The sequence below is a fragment of the Podarcis melisellensis genome (genome assembly GCF_964234715.1).
Source record: "Podarcis melisellensis genome assembly, chromosome: 6".
NCBI classification, from domain to species: domain Eukaryota; kingdom Metazoa; phylum Chordata; class Lepidosauria; order Squamata; family Lacertidae; genus Podarcis; species Podarcis melisellensis.
Genome location: NC_138538.1, coordinates 7,444,662 through 7,466,282, shown reverse-complemented (window position 1 = coordinate 7,466,282; position 21,621 = coordinate 7,444,662). Strand labels below are relative to the sequence as shown.

Genomic DNA, 21,621 nt, shown 5'->3' with positions numbered 1-21,621 from the left:
AACTTGTGGCCCTGAGTGGGTTTGGAAATTGAAAATGGAAATGTGATTACTTAGCATATTTTTTGTTTGTTTATACAGTATACATTTCCTCCTTCCCTGTCGAAACCTATAATTAGCAAGAGGGAAGGGAAGAGAAGTTATTAGCTGTGAAATTACTTTTGGGAGGCCACTTCTCACCCCATAAATTCTCTTGTGTTTGTGGGAACCGTAGCTACCCAGGTCCTCCTGTTTTGAAGCAGTGTGGTGCCTTTCTACACCTCCGGTTCCAAATTCTGAATTTTTAAGATTCCAAATGTGGACACCAGATGCTAGCTTCTGAATGCAATGCCAGGCTTTCATGTTTGAGTTCAGTGGGGGCAGCTGTTCGTTTTGTTTGTGACAGCAACTTTTGATGTGCGTGTGTGTGCTTGTGCATAGGCTTCACTGAACACATTTTAGCAATTAAAAAGAAAAAGGTTCAAGTTGAGACTGAATAACCACTGCTCTCTTTACAGTGGTACCTCGGGTTACATACTCTCCAGGTTACAGACGCTCCAGGTTACAGACTCCGCTAACCCAGAAATATTACCTTGGATTAAGAACTTTGCTTCAGGATGAGAACAGAAATCGTGCTCCGGCGGTGCGGCAGCAGCCGGAGACCCCATTAGCTAAAGTGGTGCTTCAGGTTAAGAATAGTTTCAGGTTAAGAACAGACCTCTGGAAGGAATTAAGTACTTAACCAGAGGTACCACTGTATTCTGTTTTTTGTCGTGATGCTTTCATCAAACCAGAGCAGAAATTAATGGAGAAGGGAGCTGGAGAGACTACGGTTGAATTTTCACATGCGAGTGCTCCTCTCAAAAAATTTTTAGCTGAGTTTCCTGCATTTCAGGGGGTTGGACTAGATGACCCTCGGGGTCCCCTCCAACTCTATAATCCTAAGACTCTATTTCAGACTTTGAAAATTCAGCAGGTTTCAAGGTGCAATCCAGGGAACATTTTCTGCAAGTCCATTATAACTAATGGAACTCATGAAAACGTTTTGAGTAAGTTGCAACACAAGGTTGATTATAAGTAGGCAATTTACTCAATTTCTCAAGCGACGTTTATTTTGTCTGGCTTTTAGAGCTGCTGGCTAGTCCGGTGAGTCTCCTTTTTAATATGTGTGTTTTTACTATATTTTACAGCGTAATCCTATGCCTGTTTGTTTACTCCCTTCTGGCAGTACTGCCCCAGCTGCAGACCTAGGGAGGTCTGCCTGTTAGTGCTAAACATTCTATTGTTGTTGTTCATGTAGACTTTGAAACACATAATCACGATCCCTGGGTGGTATACAACTAATTTTTACTCAGAGTTGACCCATTTAAAATTAAGGGATAATAATCAACGTTGGGTCTCATACCTTGGAGATTTTTAAGCAGCGGTTGGGTGGCCATTTGTCATGTATGATTTAGCTGAGATTCCTGAATTGCAAGGGGACCCTCAATGTCCCTGCCAACTCTATGATTCTGTGATTACTTTTAAATGGGTCTGCTATGAGTAAAGATTTGAATTATGCTGCTGGAGGAAACTCTTGAGAGTCCCATGGACTGCAAGAAGATCAAAACTGTCCATTCTGAAGGAAATCAGCCCTGAGTGCTCACTGGAAGGACAGATCCTGAAGCTGAGGCTCCAATACTTTGGTCACCTCATGAGAAGAGAATACTCCCTGGAAAAGACCCTGATGCTGGGAAAGATGGAGGGCACAAGGAGAAGGGGACAACAGAGGATGAGATGGTTGGACAGTGTTCTCGAAGCTATGAACATGAGTTTGACCAAACTGCGGGAGGCAGTGGAAGACAGGGGTGCCTGGCGTGCTCTGGTCCAGGGGGTCATGAAGAGTAGGAGACGCCTAAACGACTAAACAACAACATGAGTAAAGATTAGCTGAATGCCTCCCTCTGACTTTTGCAGAGCAACCCAAAAGGGAGAGGAAGACTGCCTTTTCCTATGTTCTGCTAGTGTCAGCAGAACAAAATGTGTACTGTGCTGTGCTTTTCTTTTCTTTTTCTCCCTGTCAGTACGCCTTTCAACTGATGTCAGCGACTGGGCTCAATAACTGGTTCTGCCCCGACTGGGCTAGGCGACTGGATCACTTTCAGAGACCTTCCAGTCCTGGAAAACAGGTCTCAGTGCACTGGACTTACAACTGCATTGTGAGCACCAGACTCAGCAGAGTATGAATAACACAGAAGCTAGCTGTGAAGCAGAACTCCTTTTATTTCTAGTAGCTACTACAAACTAAAGAACTACTGGCTTGCATGAGTGTTACATCTCCCACTCAGCCATCTAGTCACTACATAGATAAGACTCTCTCCACACACAGAGTCAGGCAGTCAGTCAGGAGCGGTAGAGTAGAAGATCAGGAGATTCTCGCAATGGGAGGGGGTGAAAATATCAACACTCCCCCCCCTCTAAAATGGTTCCCCTCCCAAAATAAACCACACCAGCTGTAAGAATGGTGCAGTTTGATCCATGTCCCAGGAGCATGCCTGAGGAAGTGAAGAGCATGGGCTGTGTGTCGTTTACTCTGGCTTCAGTGCGCTCTCACTGCTAGTGAGACCTGGGGGTATAGGGCGGTGTATTATTATTATTATTATTATTATTATTATTATTATTATTATTATTATTAGTGTTGGAAGCCGAGTCCAAAATCCATACATCACCCTAGGCTCTGTGGTTTAACCCACAGCGCCAGCTTCCATCTAATTTGAAGATGTAAGATGCAATTAGGCTGAGGCGTGTGCACTTGAGACAGCCGCTGCACATGTGCGGATAGAAGCGCATGCGCACATGTCAGATTCATGGAATGCTGCGTGTGTTGCAGGCCCCGGGAAGACAAATCAGGTAACGCACATCAGGCGAAGACATCCCTCTGGTGTGTACAGCATTGTAAAAATGAGACTTGAAACACAGCCTTGCAGTGTTTGAAATCACAAATGTGTTCTGGCCCTCCCAGAGCACTCTTGGCGCAATGCCCCCCACCCCGCTTCCTTTTCGTCCTCTCTGATGTCATGGGGCACCAGCTGCAGACCTTTCTCCAGCTTCACAGAGGAGGCGTATGAGGTCAGATCTCTCTCTCGGAAGACAGATCTGACCCTCCTGTTTCAGAGAGGGAGACCCAAAGAATGTTTGGATTTATGGCTTTTCTATTTGTTTAAACTCACTTGGAATCATTCCCAGAAGGCAGTATGTAACTATTTTAAAGCAAAGAAGTAGCAAAAAGACACTTGGAAACGAATCCCACTCTGTTCAATGGGACTTACTCTCATCCCTAGTTTAGGATTGCTGCCAAAAATTGCAGTCCCAAAAACATCTTCCTGGAAATAAGCCGCATCGAACTCAGTGCAACTTCCTTCCAATATGAGATCATAGAATCATAGAGTTGTAGAGTTGGAAGAGACCACATGGGTCCAATCCCCTGCAATGCAGGAATCTTTTGCCCAACGCTGAGCTCGAACCCACAACTCCAAGATCAGCAGTCTCATGCTCTACTGACTGAGCTACTATAGGATTTCACTGTCAATTTGCTTTTGTTATAATAAGCTATCAATAGCTTTGGGAATGCGATGCACCATACGATTCTGTACACCCGGCCACCCAGATGTTTTTGGACTCCGACTCCCATCAGGTTGCATCCAGCATGGGCAATGATCAGGGATGATGGTTCTTGTAGTCTACCAACATCTGGGGAGCCGCAGTTCACTAAGACCTGCCTCACATCCTTACTCAGAAATAACCTCTACTGAGGTCAGTGAGACTTGCCTCTCATATCTGTGTATAGTACTGCAGCCTAAGAAATCATGGACTCATAGAATTGTAGAGTTGGAAGTTAAAGGAAAAAGGTAAAGGATCCCTGGATGGTTAAGTTCAGTCAAAGGCGACTATGGGGTTGCAGTGCTCTTCTTGCTTTCAGGCTGAGGGCTGCCTTCAGATGTCTTCTAAAACGTAGGTAATTATTTTTCTCTTTGACATCTGGTGGGAGGGCGTTCTACAGGGCGGGTGCCACTATCGAGAAGGCCCTCTGCCTGGTTCCCTGTAACCTGGCTTCTCGCAGCGAGGGAACCGCCAGAAGGCCCTCGGCGCTGGACCTCAGTGTCCGGGCAGAACAATGGGTGTGGAGACGCTCCTTCAGGTATACTGGACCGAGGCTGTTTAGGGCTTTAAAGGTCAGCACCAACACTTTGAATTGTGCTCGGAAACGTACTGGGAGCCAGTGTAGGTCTTTCAAGACTGGCGTTATATGGTCTCGGCAGCCGCTCCCAGTCACCAGTCTAGCTGCCGCATTCTGGATTAGTTGTAGTTTATATACCAGATGTTGGTATATAAATCCCTACGCAGCTCAGGACTAGCTTCTCCTCCTGTCCTCACAACAACCCTGGGAGATAGGTCAGGTTGAGGGGCAATGACTGGTCCAAGGTCACCCAGTGAGCTGTGTGACCAAGTGGAGATTTGAACCCAGGTCTTACTCCGACACTCTAACCACTGCACCACACTGGCTTTGACCTCTTGTCTCCTTCCCTCCACCCCACATGGAGTGCTGCCGGGGGAAGGGGGGCCAGGACTCAGGAACAAGGCAGCACTGCCTTTCGCCCCCCCTGTGCCCCCCTCAATGGGAACATGCCAAAAATGGGGGACTGAGTTGCTCCCGACACACAATTCTCTAGTCAGGCGATCTGTGCATGCTCAGAGCAGTTTCCATGTGCTGTTCGCTCAGAATGTGACACCCTCTGACTCTTTAACACCAGTGTGTTTATTGTATGGTTACCAGACGTCCACGTTTCCCGGGGACAGTCCCTGGATTTACAAATCTGTCCCTGGACGAAATCCGTCCCCGAAATGTCCCCGGATTTATATTTCAAGTGTTGTAGATTTATCAGTGGTGAATGAATGTTGCGTGATTGGTTCAACGGCACCTGGTGAGACAAAATGGTGGGTGCCACGGCAGCGAGCAGCTCCTGAAGCCAGCCAGAGCCAACTGCGCTACCAGGCTGGCTCTGGGCTGCTGAGACTTCCGCCACCACTGCCGAGGGGGAACCGGGGACGCCCGGTGCATCAACTGGGGGAACCACTGACCCAAATTGAGCTGGGAGCGAGAGCACCTGGCCACCTGGCCGACTGCCCAGCAGTGCTCCAGGGCCAGGAAAACCCCAGAGCCGACACAGGGAGAAGGAGGAGAGGAGGAGAAGGATGAGAGAGATAGAGGAAGGAGAAAAAAGAGGGGAGCCCCGGATTTGCTGCGCCGCTGCTGCCGACATCACGGAGGAGGAGAGGTGGGAGGGCAAGGACGTGTGGCCAAGCCCAGGCCCGACCCAAGCCTACTCCATAGCGGCTAGCGCTCCAAGAGAGCAGGCCGGTGCCCAGATTAAGGCCGCGCAACAGAGGAGACCACAGAAGAGAAGATATTACTTCTTGATTTTTTTAAAAAATAACTTTTTTTCTCTTTAAAAAAAAGTGTCCCTGGATTCTTTAGAAAAAATCTGGGAACCTTAGTTTACTGAGTGATGAGAGAAAAGCACACTGTACATGCTCAGGGGCGCTGTGTCCTTGGCGATTACTTTCCATGGGTCCTGTCACAACCCAAGGAGCTCAAAGGTTCTAGGGATGGTCTCTCTGGCAAATGCCACCTATGAGCCAGGATGAGTTCTTGCCGCCTTCATCTAGCGACCCACCAGCCCACCAACTCTGGAACCCAAATTCTGTCCCTCTGTGCAAAAGCCCTAATTTCACCTGCCGGGTGAGAGGAAAGGCAGGACTGGAAACAGGTGTGTCAAATCTAGGAGCCACAACAACACAGCTTTGATCTATGGGATAATTTGCACAGCACTTTCTAGTATGTGTGCGGGATTGACGGCGCGGCTTCCAAATCCTTCTGATGTTAGGCTCAGAGGTGGAGCATTATTGACTGCCTGCTACATATTAGAATGATATGAAAATGATATCCAGATGGTACTTAACGCCACATAAAATGCCAAGATCTATAAAACCATGTCTGGTAAATGTTGGAAATGTAAACATACCTAAGGGTCTTTTTTAAATATGTGGTGGGTGGGTGAAAAAGTGAAGGGTTTTGGGGAAACGGCACGCAATGAAATGAAGGAAACGTTAAAATTGGTTGCTACCAAAAAAGTGAAGCTTTCCTTCTAGTGGTAATAGGGATGGGTGTCCCACAAAGAGGATGATTAAGCTATTTATGTACACAACAACAACAGAAAATGGAAAGAAGGAGAAGTTCCATTCAAGGAAGAATTTGGCTCTAATGGACTAAGCAGAAATGTTGAAATTGACAGCAAGGGTAAGAGATCAAAATTATGAACTAGAGTGGAGACCCCCTTTGGGTTATCTGAGGGAGTGTTATAGCCAGATTAAGTTGAAATTTAAGTAGCGGAAAAGAACTGACAGCAATTGTAAGGGAGGAAATAAGTATGAGATATAAATATGGTGCATAAGGCAGCGGGAAAAAGGGTGAGAATAGAAACATCATGGAGGTAAGGGTGGGAAGTCAAACCGTTAAGAGAAATATGTATGAAAGTTGAAGTTAATTTGTTAAAATTTCTGATATTTAACACAAATGTCAATTAAAAAAAAGAGAGACGGGGCATTATTTGAACCTCGGTTTCACTGTGGCTTACGCTTGCTTTCAGTGTAAATGTCCCAGCCTTGCAAGACGTGAGGTAACAGAAAGTCATGTCTAAATAGGATCCCACAAGTCCATCTGCCTTCGCTTCCCGCACTTCCTTCTGCCCAGGAACTGCATCGGAGAATTGCAGTGGCTTCCTCTGGTTTATGAGAAAATTGGTGGCTTTGTGACAGCAGCACTGGCCAGTCCCCTCTCTCATCTCAGACCTATTTGCATAACAGCAACCAAACCACCTCACACTAGGGGCAAACATTTTCCTATTTGGCAAACTGCGAAGCAAAGAGACGAGACTGATTGTGGACATACAAAGGGGAGCAACAACCAGTCAGCAAATCTTTCCCTAGACACATTCCCATCCTTTGGTAGTCATTTGGCTAGCCATAGTTATTATTTAGAAATCATAACCAAGATGCTTTGGGGCCGACCCGCCAATCAAGAATGAAAAGAGGGTCTCCTGTCTGTCTTCTGCATTAGACACGTGTCGACTGTGATGTGTTTATCAAATTTGGTTGGTATAGATCTATTCCTGATCTTTTAATCGAAAAATAAGAATAAACAGCTTTTTTAAAAACCAAAGTGATGTGCAAAAAAACAATTAAGAACACACAGATGCAAATCAGCAAAACTAGTATACATAGCTACATTATTTATTTTAGGGGAAAATTGGCAAATTCTTAGAAATGTTGCTTGATCTGTTAACTCTTTTCACACCCAACAGCTCACAAAATCTTAGAATCACACATACAGCTTTGTCATGTCGCCCATTCCCGCAACGCAGGAATCTTGCCCACTGCCACCCTTGGGTGGGCTTGAACCACCAACCTTCGGGTTAACAGCCAGATGAACTGGCCCACTGTACTATTTATACTAGTGAAGGTTCCATTCTGGAGATGTTTGGGTAAGATACTTTCTCCTGTTCTTGTTGCTTCTTCCTCACCCCTCCAAAAAAGCCCACACTCCCCCAAACAATGTTGCACAGAACCCGCATCATTCTGGAAGCTTTCGGAAACATCTGAACGGTGCTGGCGCGACACCTAGGTAAAGGGACCCCTGACCATTAGGTCCAGTCGTGGCCAACTCTGGGGTTGTGCCGCTCATCTCGCTTTACTGGCCGAGGGAGCCAGTGTACAGGTCATGTGGTCATGTGGCCAGCATGGCTAAGCCGCTTCTGGTGAACCAGAGCAGCCCACGGAAATGCCGTTTATCTTCCTGCCAGAGTGGTACCTATTTATCTACTTGCACTTTGACGTGCTTTCGAACTGTGAGGTTGGCAGGAGCAGGGACCGAGCAATGGGAGCTCACCCCGTCGCGGGGATTCGAACCTCCGACCTTCTGATCAGCAAGTCCTAGGCTCTGTGGTTTAACCCACAGCGCCACCCATGTCCCGGCATGACACCTGGCACCCCCCCAAAGATTCGGATACTCACGGCTGCTGCGCAGACGGTTCCTGGCTGAGCTTGCTGATGTAGTTGGCCGGCACGTAGCCCATTACTGGGTCCCCCGAAAGCCGCCTTGCTAAGACATACCCTCCCTCTTCTTTGAGGACGCAAAGTTTCTCTCCTCTGTTGACGCTCAGCTCATCTGCACTCCTGGCCGTGAAGTCGTAGAGCACCCCAAAGAGGGAGAAAGCGGGTTCTTCAGGGTCGGGATCCAGTGTGGGGTGTAGGGATCCGGAGACCGGCTCCCAGAACTCCAAAGGACAGCTGTTGGAAACCCTGTGGGGCAAAAATTTGTTCCAGAAGGTAGTGAGGAAAGCAAAGTGTTTCCTGATGAATTGGTCCATCCCCTTCCTTTTTTTAGCAGAATTGCTCAAGGAGGGTTTAGCTTTGCTATTCCAAAGGGCTTCTCAAAGGTGACACAGCCTTCATCGCTGCCCTCTTCTTCCTCAGCTGCCTGAATCCAGGGACACCGGGAGCTCCCCCGCTCCCCAAACCGATAAGAAGCAATATGAGATGCCGGCTTGGCGCTGGAACATCTGAGTGTGCTTCTAGGCTCCCGGGAACGCCCAAAAGTGAGACCTGAGAATCTGGTGTAACTTGTTCGCTGCAAGCCGGAGTCATGAGTTCAGGCCTGCCAACACATCCGTTGAGGGCAGTTGCAGCTGGAACTCACTTAATTACCGGCTCTGCTCATGCTCTGAGCGCCACTCAAATTAGCACTCATTTCCACGGTGTTGCGCAGAGTGTGTTTAAATTCACTTCTCTCTGGCATGGTGCCAGCTGCGTCATTTTCAAAGCAGAATTCGAGGGCAAACTCGAATTCTGCAAATTCTAAGAAGCTTGGCCAGAAGAGAAATAAACAGTATCTTAAGTGTTATCACATATCCCGTCCACTGTAATTTTTGTCAGTGTGATCGTATTATACTACATGCCCTAAACATAGTCTCCAGGTATGCGTACCTGTGCACAAATGGACAGCATCTCAAAAGAACTATGAGCGGGGCCATGGATGAAGTGTGCAGAATATTCCGTTATACAAATTCTAGATGCTTTTATGCTTGCGTGCTTTGGCTCCTGTCACACTGCATCATGGGCTTTGGAGTCCGTCGGAGACTGTAAAGCCCATGATGCGGTGTGAGCGTACACACATTGGAACATATAAGATCTGAGCAATATGCATTCCCGCCCCCCACTGTGTACTTAGGTCACACTTCCAAATGTCATGTGAGCTTTCCATTACGCAGAAGTAACATTGTGTTCAATGGGATTTACTCCCTAATAAGCTGATAGTGCCATCCTATAGATGCCCACTCAGAAGCAATTGTGCCACAGGGGCTTTTTACGAAGAAAGTTGGCCTAAGCTGGGCTTCCTCAACCTCAGCCCTCCAGATGTTTTGAGACTACAGTTCCCATCATCCCTGACCACTGGTCCTGCTAGCTAGGGATCATGGGAGTTGTAGGCCAAAAAATCTGGAGGGCTGAGGTTGAGGGAGCCTGACCTAAGCCAACAAAAATGAACCATGGTTCTACTGTCAATGGTCCATTTTTGTTGACTATGGCTTCTAACTACCCCCTGATACCACCCAAAATATCAGGATGGATAAAAGAAAGAACTTCTTTACACGGGGCATAGTTAAAACTATGGAACTCACTGCCACTGGTCATCAACATGGTTGGCTTTAAAATAAGACTGGACAAATTCATGGAGAAGAGGGCAATTGGTCTATGCTCCTGCCACCATGCTCAGAGGTTCCAGGAGGTTCTTATGGTTGAATCCTGCTTGCTTGTTGGTCATTGTGAGAACATGATCCTGGACTAGATGGGCCAAAGGCACGATTCAGTAAGAGTCGTCTTATGTTCCGATGTTCACCTATTAGAGAACCCAATCTCATGGTGGGAGAGAGTTTTTGCAGACCTTGCCCATGCCTCTTGTTCGACGTCTGTTTATAATCACCAAGCTAGTTGAGCGTGCATTTCACAGCTTTGCTCTGTAAAACTATAGCGGATCCTTTTAAGTTACAGGTAGGAAGCCGTGTTGGTCTGCCGTAGTCAAAACAAAATAAAAAAATTCCTTCCAGTAGCACCTTAGAGACCAACTAAGTTTCTCATTGGTACGAGCTTTCGTGTGCATGCGCACTTCTTCAGATAGAACTGAGCATGCACACAAAAGCTCATACCAATAACAAACTTAGTTGGTCTCTAAGGTGCTTCTGGAAGGAATTTTTAAAATTTTAGATCCTTTTAAGGAGAAGGCTGCGAGAAATTTGCTTAAAGCACACACAGAGACACCACACAGAGAAATCAATTTTTCTCCACATATAGTTTTATTTCCAATAATGTAGAAATCCAGAATTTTTTGAAAGCTTTTCTTGTCGATCACCTTCCCGCGGTCCAACTTTGGGTTTCTGGCTGAAGGAAACTGGAGGGCGGAATCAGAGAGGCACTGCATCGCTAAGCTAAACAAATTACACCTACGGGTTTCTCGGTTTGAAACCTTGGCACAAGCAAAAAAACCTAACAAATAATTATGTGCAGAGTAGTGAGATATCTCCACGGCTTGGGCCATCTCTCTCCTGGGAGGAAGGTACACCTGGTATTTTGCCTGGCACAATCCTATTCTTCCTGCTCTCTAACAGGAAGTGATTGCATACTAGAAGCAGCAGTATCAGGGATGCAACAGGAAATGGACTGTGGTTCTAAGATCACCCAGTTCCTCTTGACACCCGTCCAGCCACTCAGAAGAAACTAGAATTTGTGGATAGGATCCACCTCCCTAGCACCCCCTGCTGGCACTGTCCTCAGAACATACCGTAGCTGTCAACTTACAGATTTGAAAATAAGGGACCAGCAGCCTCAAAAATAAGGGATCAACAGCCAAAATAAGGGATTTTCAGAGCACAGGGAGGTTCAACTTCTGAGCCCCTCCGAGCCAGAGTCAGAAAGCCCAGCCAGCAGACAAAGGAAGCCTCAAGCAGTGGTTCCCACAGCGCAGCAACCCAGCAAAGGGGATGCAGCAAGGAAAACTACCGTCACCTCTCCTCCCTGGCCGGAGGGAGGGAGAGGAGCTGCTTCCTTTGAAACCTGGGAAATTTAAGGGACATCATCAATAAGGGACAGCAGTGGGACACGGCGCTGGGACTTTCCCGCCAAATAAGAGACGGTTGACAGCTATGCCTCAGAAATGCCAGAATTTGTGACCATGTGCAAGAATCGAGGAATACTGAACACAAGGGCTATTTTTCTTGGAAAAGAGGTACCGGAACTCACCACGAACGCCTCCCCTGTTCCTCTCATAAGTCTCAAATTGTAGGGGAATGAAGACAGTAGGAACACGTTCAGGTAACCGGGAAAGGACAAATCAGTAATCAAGAAGCTCAATGCTTTTAGCACCACCGCTTGCAATCCCTTTTAGCTGAAGAGTCAAAGGCAACCCGAACCCAAGAATTGCATGGAGCATCATAAACTAACACAGTGGATGGAGCATAGCACCATTTTAAAAAAATAGCACCTCAAAATAGACAGAGCACCACAAGTCCAGGTCAAACCCTGGTTTTGTATTTCCAGGATAAGCTTCAGAGTAAACTCGCAGTTGCAATAAATACAGAGGAGACGTCGCACTGGTTGGAGCTTCAGCAGCAAAGTGGCACAAGGGGTTAGTGTAAGTTTACCAGATTTTTTTCAATGGATCTGGGGACACTTTTCAACTTCAATAGGAATGATAGGATTTTGTCAGGGGACTGATTTGTAAATCTGGGGACTGCCCCTGGGAAACAGGTAACCTTAGGTTAGGGTGTATTGTAGCTAACCAGAAGGTTGGTGGTTTGAGCCCAACCAGGGATGGCTGTGGGCAGAGTCTCTGCATTGCCTCTGGGCCACCTAGCAGGATGCGGATCCTACCTCTTAGATAGCTTCCATGGCACAATGCCACAGTTATGGCTTCTCCCCAGCCATCGCAGAGAGCAGGGGTCAGCAAACTTTTTCAGCAGGGGACCGGTCCGCTGTCCCTCAGACCTTGTGGGGGGCCGGACTATATTTTGACAAAAATATATGAACAAATTCCTATGCCCCACAAATAACCCAGAGATGCATTTTAACTAAAAGCACACATTCTACTCATGTAAAAACACCAGGCAGGCCCCACAAATAACCCAGAGGTGCATTTTAAATAAAAGGACACATTCTACTCATGTAAAAACATGCTAATCGTCTGCGGGCCAGGTTTAGAAGGAGATTGGGCCGGATCCAGCCCCCGGGCCTTAGTTTGCCTACCCATGGCAGAGAGTATTTCTGAGATGGTGCCTAGAGAGCCCTAGCTGCCAGGCAGACCTGCAATGCCCAGGATTATTTCTGGTAAACTATGACAGCTTCGTGGTTTAACTCTGTAGCGTCAGCATGGGCTTAGGATGTTGACCCAGGGAATCTCTACGTTTGCGCATTGTTTGCAGGTGCTAAGACAGAAGAAGGCAACTTGCTCATGCTCCTATAGGATGGGGAATGATGCAGCAGGTGGTTAGGGGGAAAACTGTCCCCTGCTTCCATGTGCTTTCGACTCAGGTTTCCTAATCACCACCATCTGCAGCAGGCCAGGGCAGGCAGAGGGCTCTTCCAGGCGGCCAGCTTATTGAGCATTCATCCTGACTTGTTTGCAGAGAGATTAGACCAAGCCTCTATACACATTATTGGATTAAATGCAGCTGGGTTGCTTCTTTATCTCAATTTGGATCAAAGGTGGTTGGGGGGTGGAAGTTTAGGGTTGCCATATATCCTCTTTTTCCAGGACACATCCTCTTTTTCAGAGGCAAAATTTCTGTCCGGGTAGATTTTTTAAAAATTTGCCAAAATGTCTCTGGCTATACTTTCTGGATGAGACATAGACATAACTGGTGGTTGAAGATTTGCTTTCCTCTTCCCTTCTCCTGCCCCCCTCAGCAATATATCACAGCTTCTATAGCCTAGATATACAGTGGTACCTCGGTTTAAGTACTTAATTTGTTCTGGAGGTCCGTTCTTAACCTGAAACTGTTCTTAACCTGAAGCACCACTTTAGCTAATGGGGCCTCCTGCTGCTGCCGCACCGCTGGAGCACAATTTCTGTTCTCATCCTGAAGCAAAGTTCTTAACCCGAGGTACTATTTCTGGGTTAGCAGAGTCTGTAACCTGAAGCGTATGTAACCTGAAGCGTGTGTAACCCGAGGTACCACTGTAGTAGGGGTATTTAAAATGAGGGTCGTCCTAGCATCCTCTTTTTTTGCTCATCAAAATATCTCAACCCTAAAGTCAGCAAAATGCAGTGTTTCATAAGGAATGGCGGAAGGGAATTGCTGCCAGCGTCATGTGCAGCAGGGTGAACAGGACTGTGTCCACAGCTCAGATGTTGTGTGTTGGCACCTGTCTGTCTGATGTTGGCTATTTAATGCTCTTTCACCCTGGGGAGATGAGACAATGTTGGCTGGTTAATGCGCATTTGCTCCAGTTTGCTTGTGGGGAGGTTAGATGGCGTCGACGCAAAGCCAGCATTACCCCTCACATTCCGTTGCATAGAATCATTGAATTGTAGAGGTGGAAGGGGCATCTTCAGGCACGGCTGAGATTCCTACCCAAAAACTGGAGAGCCACTGCCAGTCTGCACAGATCTACAGGGACCAATGGTCTACGGCAGCTTCCTATGTTGTGCTCTCAATCAACTTTGATTACCCAATCTGAACTTGCCAGTTTGTGAATGAAACAGCAACAGTCTGGAAGCGCCCTGAGATTGTTTGGGCAGGTTACCGGGCACCTGGACAGAAACCAGATCTGCATCAAAGAACAGTCTGCGGAGGTGCTTTGCTAATGAGAATCCTGCTCACCACACCGTTGGCCATGTGCTTTCCATGCGCCAGCCGACTAAAAGCCTCCTGGAAGTTTGGGGGTGGTGGTGGAAGTGTCTTTTGTCAAAAAGGGCAGAAGCAGGTGTTGGAATGTAGCCCAAGGAGAAGCAAGTTCAGCGTCCGCTCATGTATCCAAGTGAGTTTCCACCCAGTCGGGGCGTTTCTTTCAAAATTTCACCCATAGCTTCGGAGCGATTGTTGAGAAGAAGGAGCCTAAGGGAGAGTTCAGCCCACCTTTTCCGGGCTATGCTTTTCAACACGGCTGGCTTTGCACCTGGCATGGCAGTGGGCCGTTTCTGACAGACGTGCCCCTTCTTGTTGGACGCCGCGGCCTGCTGTCAAAAGCTCTTCTCGGTTCATCAGTTGCTCAGCGATTCAGATTTCAACCCCCGCCACCAGCACGTGTGCTCAGCAAACGTTGGTTTTGCTCGGGCCCCAGGTGGGTCTTTGAAGACGGCGCTTTGTGACGGTGTCTCTGCAAAAGGTTGAATCGGGCAGGATGGCTCGCAACAATATGGGAAGGAGAGCTTCCCCGGGTGACGAGATTTATTCTAAAGCAGCGCTCGCCATTCTTAGCCAAGCGCTTTAAAGAGAGGAAGTGTTGCCCCTAGGAGATTCCAGAAGGAAACTGCTCTGGACAGTGTAGAAGCCAAGAATAAGTCATTCCTTGATTAGGCAAGGGGAAGAATGGAGATCTGGGGAGCCTGTGGCTTATTAGTGCAGTGGGCGAGGGGTTCAGAGAAGCGCAGTAGTTCGGAGAGGCATGACCAGATTTCGACGAACCCTTGGTCATAATGATGCTGACACGGAGGGTCTCAATTGAAGGAAAATGGACTTTTCTTGGGGGGGGGGAACAGCTAGTGCATCTTGATGACAGTTCGTGAAGCAGCCTGAGGACGACAAAACAGGGCAGAGGTGCATTAAAACTGAAGGCAGGGAGTTTTTTTTATATATATATAATTTTTTAGTAGATTTTTCCTTTACAAATTAGTCCATACAACCATATTTTCAAATTTCCAGTTTTTAAACTTCCACCAGCACCTCCATCAATCATCCATTTTTCCTATCTTCACGCATTTTCTATATATAATATTGCCGATTAATATTATCCTTCCATCTCTGTTTCTTTTTTACAATATACCTTATACTGTCACAAAACCTCGTTAAAACCCACTAGCGTTGTCTGTTCATCACATATGTTTTTCAGATAATCCGTGAACTTTCCCCAGTCCTCGATGAATTTGTGATCTTTCTGGTATCTGATTTTTCCAGTCATTTTGTCCAATTCTGCGTAGTCCATAAGTTTCATTCTCCACTCATCCAAAGTCGGTAGTTCCTCTTGTTTCCATTTTTGGGCCATTAATATTCTTGCCGCTGTTACTGCATATTGAAAAAGTTTATGATTCTATTTATCTCTCTTCCTGTTATTCCTAACAAAAAGGCTTCTGGTTTTTTTTTTACAAACGTATATTTATAATGTCCTGGTTGTGGAGCAAAGGGCTGGTTCCTTGCAGGCTGGGAAAACCTGCGCTTGCACGGGTTCCCGCTCTGCTGAAGCTGACAGCCAGAACCTTTTGCCCTGGGGAGACCCACAGGACACCTAAATATGATGCTGCAGTTAATTTGGGTGAGCTCCAAAATATTAAATTACGTTAATTAAACGTAATTGTATTTCAAGAAATACCAAGCCCATTGGGCAGGGGTACATCTCCCTGATCAACTGCGAAGAATTCTGCCTGGAGATTTTTGCTTGCAGCCCTGGAAATATATATATTTTTTATTTCACCAACACTCCCCATTTAAGAAAAGCTGGAAATTCAGGGGAAGGTGGCTGAGCCCGAGAAGCGTCCTACTGCACCAGACCGAATAGCTCAGTCAGTAGAGCATAAGGCTCTTAATCTCAAGGTTGCGGGTTTGAGCCCCACGCTGCGCAAAAGATTTCTGCAATCCTGGGAGTTGGACTAGATGACCCTCGTGGTTCCTTCTAACTCTACAGTTCTAGGATTCTATGAAATGCCTGTCTAGGCCATCATTCCTTCTCCAGCGGTCAGTCAGGTGCCTATGGGAAAACCATAAGCAAGGCAGAATGGGTGACAAACACACAAGAACGTTTGCCTTCAGCAACTGCCCCATAACACACACACACACACACTCTTTTAGCATGGATTTTCTCCTCACATTAGCACCGTGCAGAGTGGGTCATCTTTTCCTCAAGGCGGCTCCACTCTTCTGCTGCCAGCCATATCTGGCTGCGGTGCTTCTTTGATGCTGTCTCAGTTGACTTTCCAAGCCGTTAACCTGACAGCGGAGAAAACAAGAGGCCTCATTAACGGATCAGCAACTGCATTCAAAGATAGGGATGCAATCTGTGGCCTTCCAGAAGAGAAGAAGAAGAAGAGTTTGGATTTGATATCCTGCCTTTCGCTCCCCTTCAGGAGTCTCAAAGCGGCTAACAATCTCCTTTCCCTTCCTCCCCCACAACAAACACTCTGTGAGGTGAGTGGGGCTGAGAGACTTCAAAGAAGTGTGACTGGCCCAAGGTCACCCAGCAGCTACATGTGGAGGAGCGGAGACTCGAACCCAGTTCCCCAGATTACAAGACTACCGCTCTTAACCACTACACCACACTGACTCTCTTCCAGAGATTCTTGGTCTACATTTGGCACCAGCTTGGCTGCAGGAGTTGCTAGAAGGAGGCGTACAAGGCCCCATCCAACTGCCTTAGGGATTTGTGTAGGGTTTACTCCTCAGCCTTTTCTCCCACCAGGCAGCGGAGGTTTAGGACCAGAATTTGCCTTCTCCTACTGTTATGTACTGAGTTGAATAGGATCCAAAAGGCAGTAGTCTGATTGGTCCTAGAACAATAGGATTCAGAATGCAGCAGTCTGATTGGTCCTAGAACAATAGGATTCAGAATGCAGCAGTCTGATTGGTCCACAGGAGCCACCCAATCCAGCTCCAGGTGGAAGCAAATCCGCAACCTGATTGGCCTACAGGTGAATCCCGGAATTAGCCAATCACGTGGGGCCCGTTGTGTAAATAATGTATATAAAGCAGACATTCTGGGGGAACTTTCATTCCTCCTCACCACTATGAGCTGAATAAAGAGCATGAAATCCACTCTCGACTCCAAGTATATTTCACCTACCTGGATGGACTACCTTCCCAGGTTGATGCCCATCTCCCCCTCACTTCCCTCTGGCAGAAACCAACTTCTTGACTGTTGGACCCACTCTCGGTCTTGTCCACTCAATCCACTGGAGGCTGTCTTCGCATGCAGGGGAGGTCTCTAACTCACTGAGGGTTTGAGACCCATAGGCTACCTTCACTTGGTTTAGCCGGCCAGTCAAAGCCGTTTCCACGATGTGGCCGCCGTTGCATGCTGACAGCTTCCAGGAGGCACATGGGAGAGCTGAGTTCAGGGTGAGGACCAAAGGTGGACAAACTGCCCCAGAAAGAGCATGGCATGCCCACACCAGAGGTACTGAAATATACCAGGAGTCGAGAGTGGATTTCATGCTCTTTATTCAGCTCATAGTATGAGGAATGGAAATTCCCCCAGAATGTCTGCTTTATATACATTATTTACACAATGGGCCCCACGTGATTGGCTAATTCCGGGATTCTCCTGTAGGCCAATCAGGTTGCGGATTCACTTCCACCTGGAGCTGGATTGGGTGGCTCCTGTGGACCAATCAGACTGCTGCATTCTGAATCCTATTGTTCTAGGACTAATCAGACTGCTGCATTCTGAATCCTATTCAACTCAGTACATAACAGGTACCACCCCTTCCCTAACACCCCATACGCTCCAAGAAAAGAATTCACTTTAAATGTTTGGTGGGTACACAGCCAAAGTCTACCTTTCTCTGAAGAGAGGAGATGGTTTTTTCCAGTTCATTTACTAATGCCTCAAGGTCCTCCTCTGTGGGCGGGTTCTGAGAAGGTTCCTCCGGCCTGCAAGAAAAGGTAGAAAAAAGAGGTGGGGCTTCATTTGAGGGGCGTGTCCAGGCGACTGCTCTCTCCTGCTATGAGCAAGGCAAAAAGATGTTGAGGTTGGGTAGGATGTGCAATCGGCCTTCTTCAAATTTTGAACCTCCACTGGCGGATAATCCTGTCTTCTCTTTCCTTGCCCTGTCCCTGAACCCGCAACCCATTGTCCCAGGAAACACAATAAGGTGTTGGTTGTGTCCAACATACAAGGTCCAAAAGTTCAAAACCTTGAACACCTGCCTGCTTTGAAAATGCTTTCCAAGCAATCTGGCACAGAATTATCAGAGCGGGTGCAACTTTGGGCATTTTAGGCAGCAGCAAGAAAAAGGGATTTGGGGCATAATATTCAGATTTCAGATTGGGAAAGGTTATGGAAAACGGATTTGAAATTCGTGGCATGTTGTACGCTGAAAGTAAAATTGTACTGCTGGTATTTAACTCCTAGTAAACTAGCAAAAAAAAGGGGGGACGCACAGAGCCTAGGACTTGCCGATCAGAAGGTCGGCAGTTCAAATCCCTGTGACGGGGTGAGCTCCCGTTGCTCGGTCCCTGCTTCTGCCAACCTAGCAGTTCGAAAGCACGTTAAAGTGCAAGTCGATAAATAGGTACTGCTCCGGCGGGAAGGTAAACGGCGTTTCCATGCGCTGCTCTGGTTTGCCAGAAGCAGCTTAGTCATGCTGGCCACATGACCTGGAAGCTGTACGCCGGCTCCCTCGGCTAATAAAGCGAGATGAGCACCGCAACCCCAGAGTCGGCCACGACTGGACCTAATGGTCAGGGGTCCCTTTACCTTTACCTGAAACTAGCAAAAATATATAAAACAAGTACAAACACCTGCTGGAAATGTAAAGAAAAAAAGGTACCTTTTATCACATGTGGTGGTCATGTATGGTAATAAAGGCTTTCTGGGAAATGATATATATTGAATCGGGGGGAAAAGAATTGGGGGTGTGTGTGCTGAGATTCAGAGTAATCTCTCTACATGGATGTGTATTTGGTATGGCTATAAATTCATATTTCTAAAATCAAATAAAAATGATTTGTGAAGAAAAAGTGACCAGTCTGCAGCTCACCTTAGATCCACAGGCTTGGCCTTGGAAGGGTTTTCTTCTGGGTAGCTGAAGCCAGAAGATCTTTTGCTTCTGAACTGTTGGGAGAGGGCCCTAAACTGGCCCCGGGTCCTGCAGTCTGGGGGGAAGAGGAAGTTGTGAGTTTGAGGCAGCAGGGTTTGAAAAGCTCAGAAACACTGGAAGAATGCTTATATAACTCTGATTCCAAAACAAGACCGAGAGCCTGAGCAGCTAAAAAATTATGACCCGTATCTCTGTTGAATGATGTTTACCGTATTTTTTGCCCTATAGTGCGCACCGCCCCATAGGACGCACCTAGGTTTTTTTTGGGGGGAAATAAAGGGGAAAAAATATTTTCCCCCCAGGTGCGGGGCTGGCGCGGGGGAAGCCCGAGCTTCCCCCAATCCCAGCCCCGAGAACAGCCTGCTATCCGCAAGCCTAGAGAGGCCAGCAGTAAGTCGCGCAGGTCTCCCCAGGCTTCGGAATGCAGGCAGCTCTGAGCAGCCATCAGGAAGCGGGCACGACTTCGTGCCCCATTCCGGATGGCTGCGCAGAGCTGCGCTCGCCCCAGGACTGCAGGCAGCTCTGCGCAGCCATCGGGAGGCGGGCGCGAAGTGGCGCTGGTCTCCCGAGGGTTGCGCAGAGCTTCCTGAAGCCTGGAGAGCGAGAGGGGTCGGTGCGCACCGACCCCTCTCGCTCTCCAGGCTTCAGCGAAAGCCTGCATTCGCCCCATAGGACGCACACACATTTCCCCTTCATTTTTGGAGGGGAAAAAGTGCGTCCTATAGGGCGAAAAATACGGTATAAACTTTTCGCAAATACAGTCATACCTCAGGTTGAAGTAGCTTCATGTTAAGTATTTCCAGGTTATGCTCCTTGGTGACCCGGAAGTAATGGAGCATGGGAGTTGCGGGTTTCGCCACTCACGCTTGCGCAGACACTTAAAATAATGTCATGCGCATGCGCAGAAACAGCAAAATTATTACGTTTGTATACAACCATCTATAGATCTCAAGGTGGTTCAGAGCAAAAAATGCAAGATAACACAAAATACATAATAAAAACAAGAACAAAACACCCCCCCGCTCACCCCACCTGCTCCCACAAACACACTTAAAAGGATCTAGGATGCAGGCCAAAGGCCGGGTTGAAGAGGACTGCTTTCACCTGGAGCCTAAAGTTGTATAATGATTGTGCCTGAAGAGAGCATTCCACAAATAGGAGCCACTACCGAAAAGGCCCTGTTTTTGTGTTGCCACCCCCCTGACCTCTTGTGGAGGAGGCACACAAAGAAGGGCCTCAGATGATAACTGCAGGTTTTGGGTCGGTTCCTATGGGGAGACACAGGTGGAACAGGTCCTGCAGATGTGTGTGTTTGTGTGTACAGAAATAAGCCTTTAGGCAGGTGGCACTTGCCACAACTAGGGACGCAAGGAGAAATCTGATTAACTTCACGTTTGAAAGCAAATCTCTCCAATTTCAACTTTTCAAAACAGTAGGCATTTTACCATTAGAAATTTAAAAGGACATAACTGTCCACTGTTCATGTATGCCACCCTAGCAGCAAGAATTCTTGTGGCAAGGAAGTGGAAAAACGAAACAATACCGACAATCTCAGATTGGCAGATACTCATGCTAGAATATTTACAACTAGCAAAGCTGACGGGAAGAGTTAGAGGAGTATTGAACCAGAAACTATTTGGAGAATGGAGAATATTTAAGGATTATATAAGATCATATTCTACCAACCACACCATATTAGCAGAACTTGAGTGATACTTATAAACACAACAAATCTGTTTGTGGAGTAGATGGGAACAATATTAAAGAATATAAAACTGTGTGGGGAAAACAACGACAGTATAAACAGTACAATGAGAATGATTGGAAGACTCATTTTGTCAGAAGTCTTTTTTATTTAAGTGTTTATTTAAGTATTAATTAGGAAGATTAAGTTTTTTTATGCACCTAAATCTGCTTTTTCTTCTTTCTGTATTTTCTTCTTTTTTCTTAATTGTTTTTTCTTTAATTTTCTTTTTGTACCATGAAATTGTCAATTCTTTGTATACACCTGGCTTGAGAGCAGTACATGTGAAAAGGATCTAGGAGTCTTGGTTGACCACAAACTTGACATGAGCCAACAGTGTGACGCGGCAGCTAAAAAAGCCAATGCAATTCTGGGCTGCATCAATAGGAGTATAGCATCTAGATCAAGGGAAGTAATAGTGCCACTGTATTCTGCTCTGGTCAGACCTCACCTGGAGTACTGTGTCCAGTTCTGGGCACCACAGTTCAAGAAGGACACTGACAAACTGGAACGTGTCCAGAGGAGGGCAACCAAAATGGTCAAAGGCCTGGAAACGATGCCTTATGAGGAACGGCTAAGGGAGCTGGGCATGTTTAGCCTGGAGAAGAGGAGGTTAAGGGGTGATATGATAGCCATGTTCAAATATATAAAGGATGTCACATAGAGGAGGGAGAAAGGTTGTTTTCTGCTGCTCCAGAGAAGCGGACACGGAGCAATGGTTCCAAACTACAAGAAAGAAGATTCCACCTAAACATTAGGAAGAACTTCCTGACAGTAAGAGCTGTTT

General features: G+C 47.0%; 2 protein-coding genes across 5 annotated transcripts in view; both read right to left on the bottom strand.

The window, feature by feature from the left end:
• The window catches only part of SRMS (src-related kinase lacking C-terminal regulatory tyrosine and N-terminal myristylation sites), a 39,768-nt gene extending 31,107 nt beyond the window's left edge, over positions 1–8,661 (bottom strand). The window contains exon 1 of the mRNA XM_081917028.1: positions 8,086–8,661. Coding sequence (XP_081773154.1) covers positions 8,086–8,441 — 356 coding nt within the window. The 5' untranslated portion in view covers positions 8,442–8,661. The remainder of the gene's footprint in view (positions 1–8,085) is intronic.
• Positions 8,662–13,062: 4,401 nt separating this feature from the next.
• The window catches only part of LOC309372766 (peroxidasin homolog), a 71,209-nt gene continuing 62,650 nt past the window's right edge, over positions 13,063–21,621 (bottom strand). For all 4 annotated transcript variants that reach the window (XM_081916639.1, XM_081916638.1, XM_081916640.1 and 1 more), the window contains 4 exons: positions 19,031–19,145; positions 17,828–17,921; positions 16,143–16,262; positions 13,063–14,854 (listed from right to left, as the gene is read on the bottom strand). In XM_081916639.1, the coding sequence (XP_081772765.1) occupies positions 16,164–16,262; positions 17,828–17,921; positions 19,031–19,145 (308 nt within the window). In that variant the 3' untranslated portion in view covers positions 13,063–14,854; positions 16,143–16,163. The remainder of the gene's footprint in view (positions 14,855–16,142; positions 16,263–17,827; positions 17,922–19,030; positions 19,146–21,621) is intronic.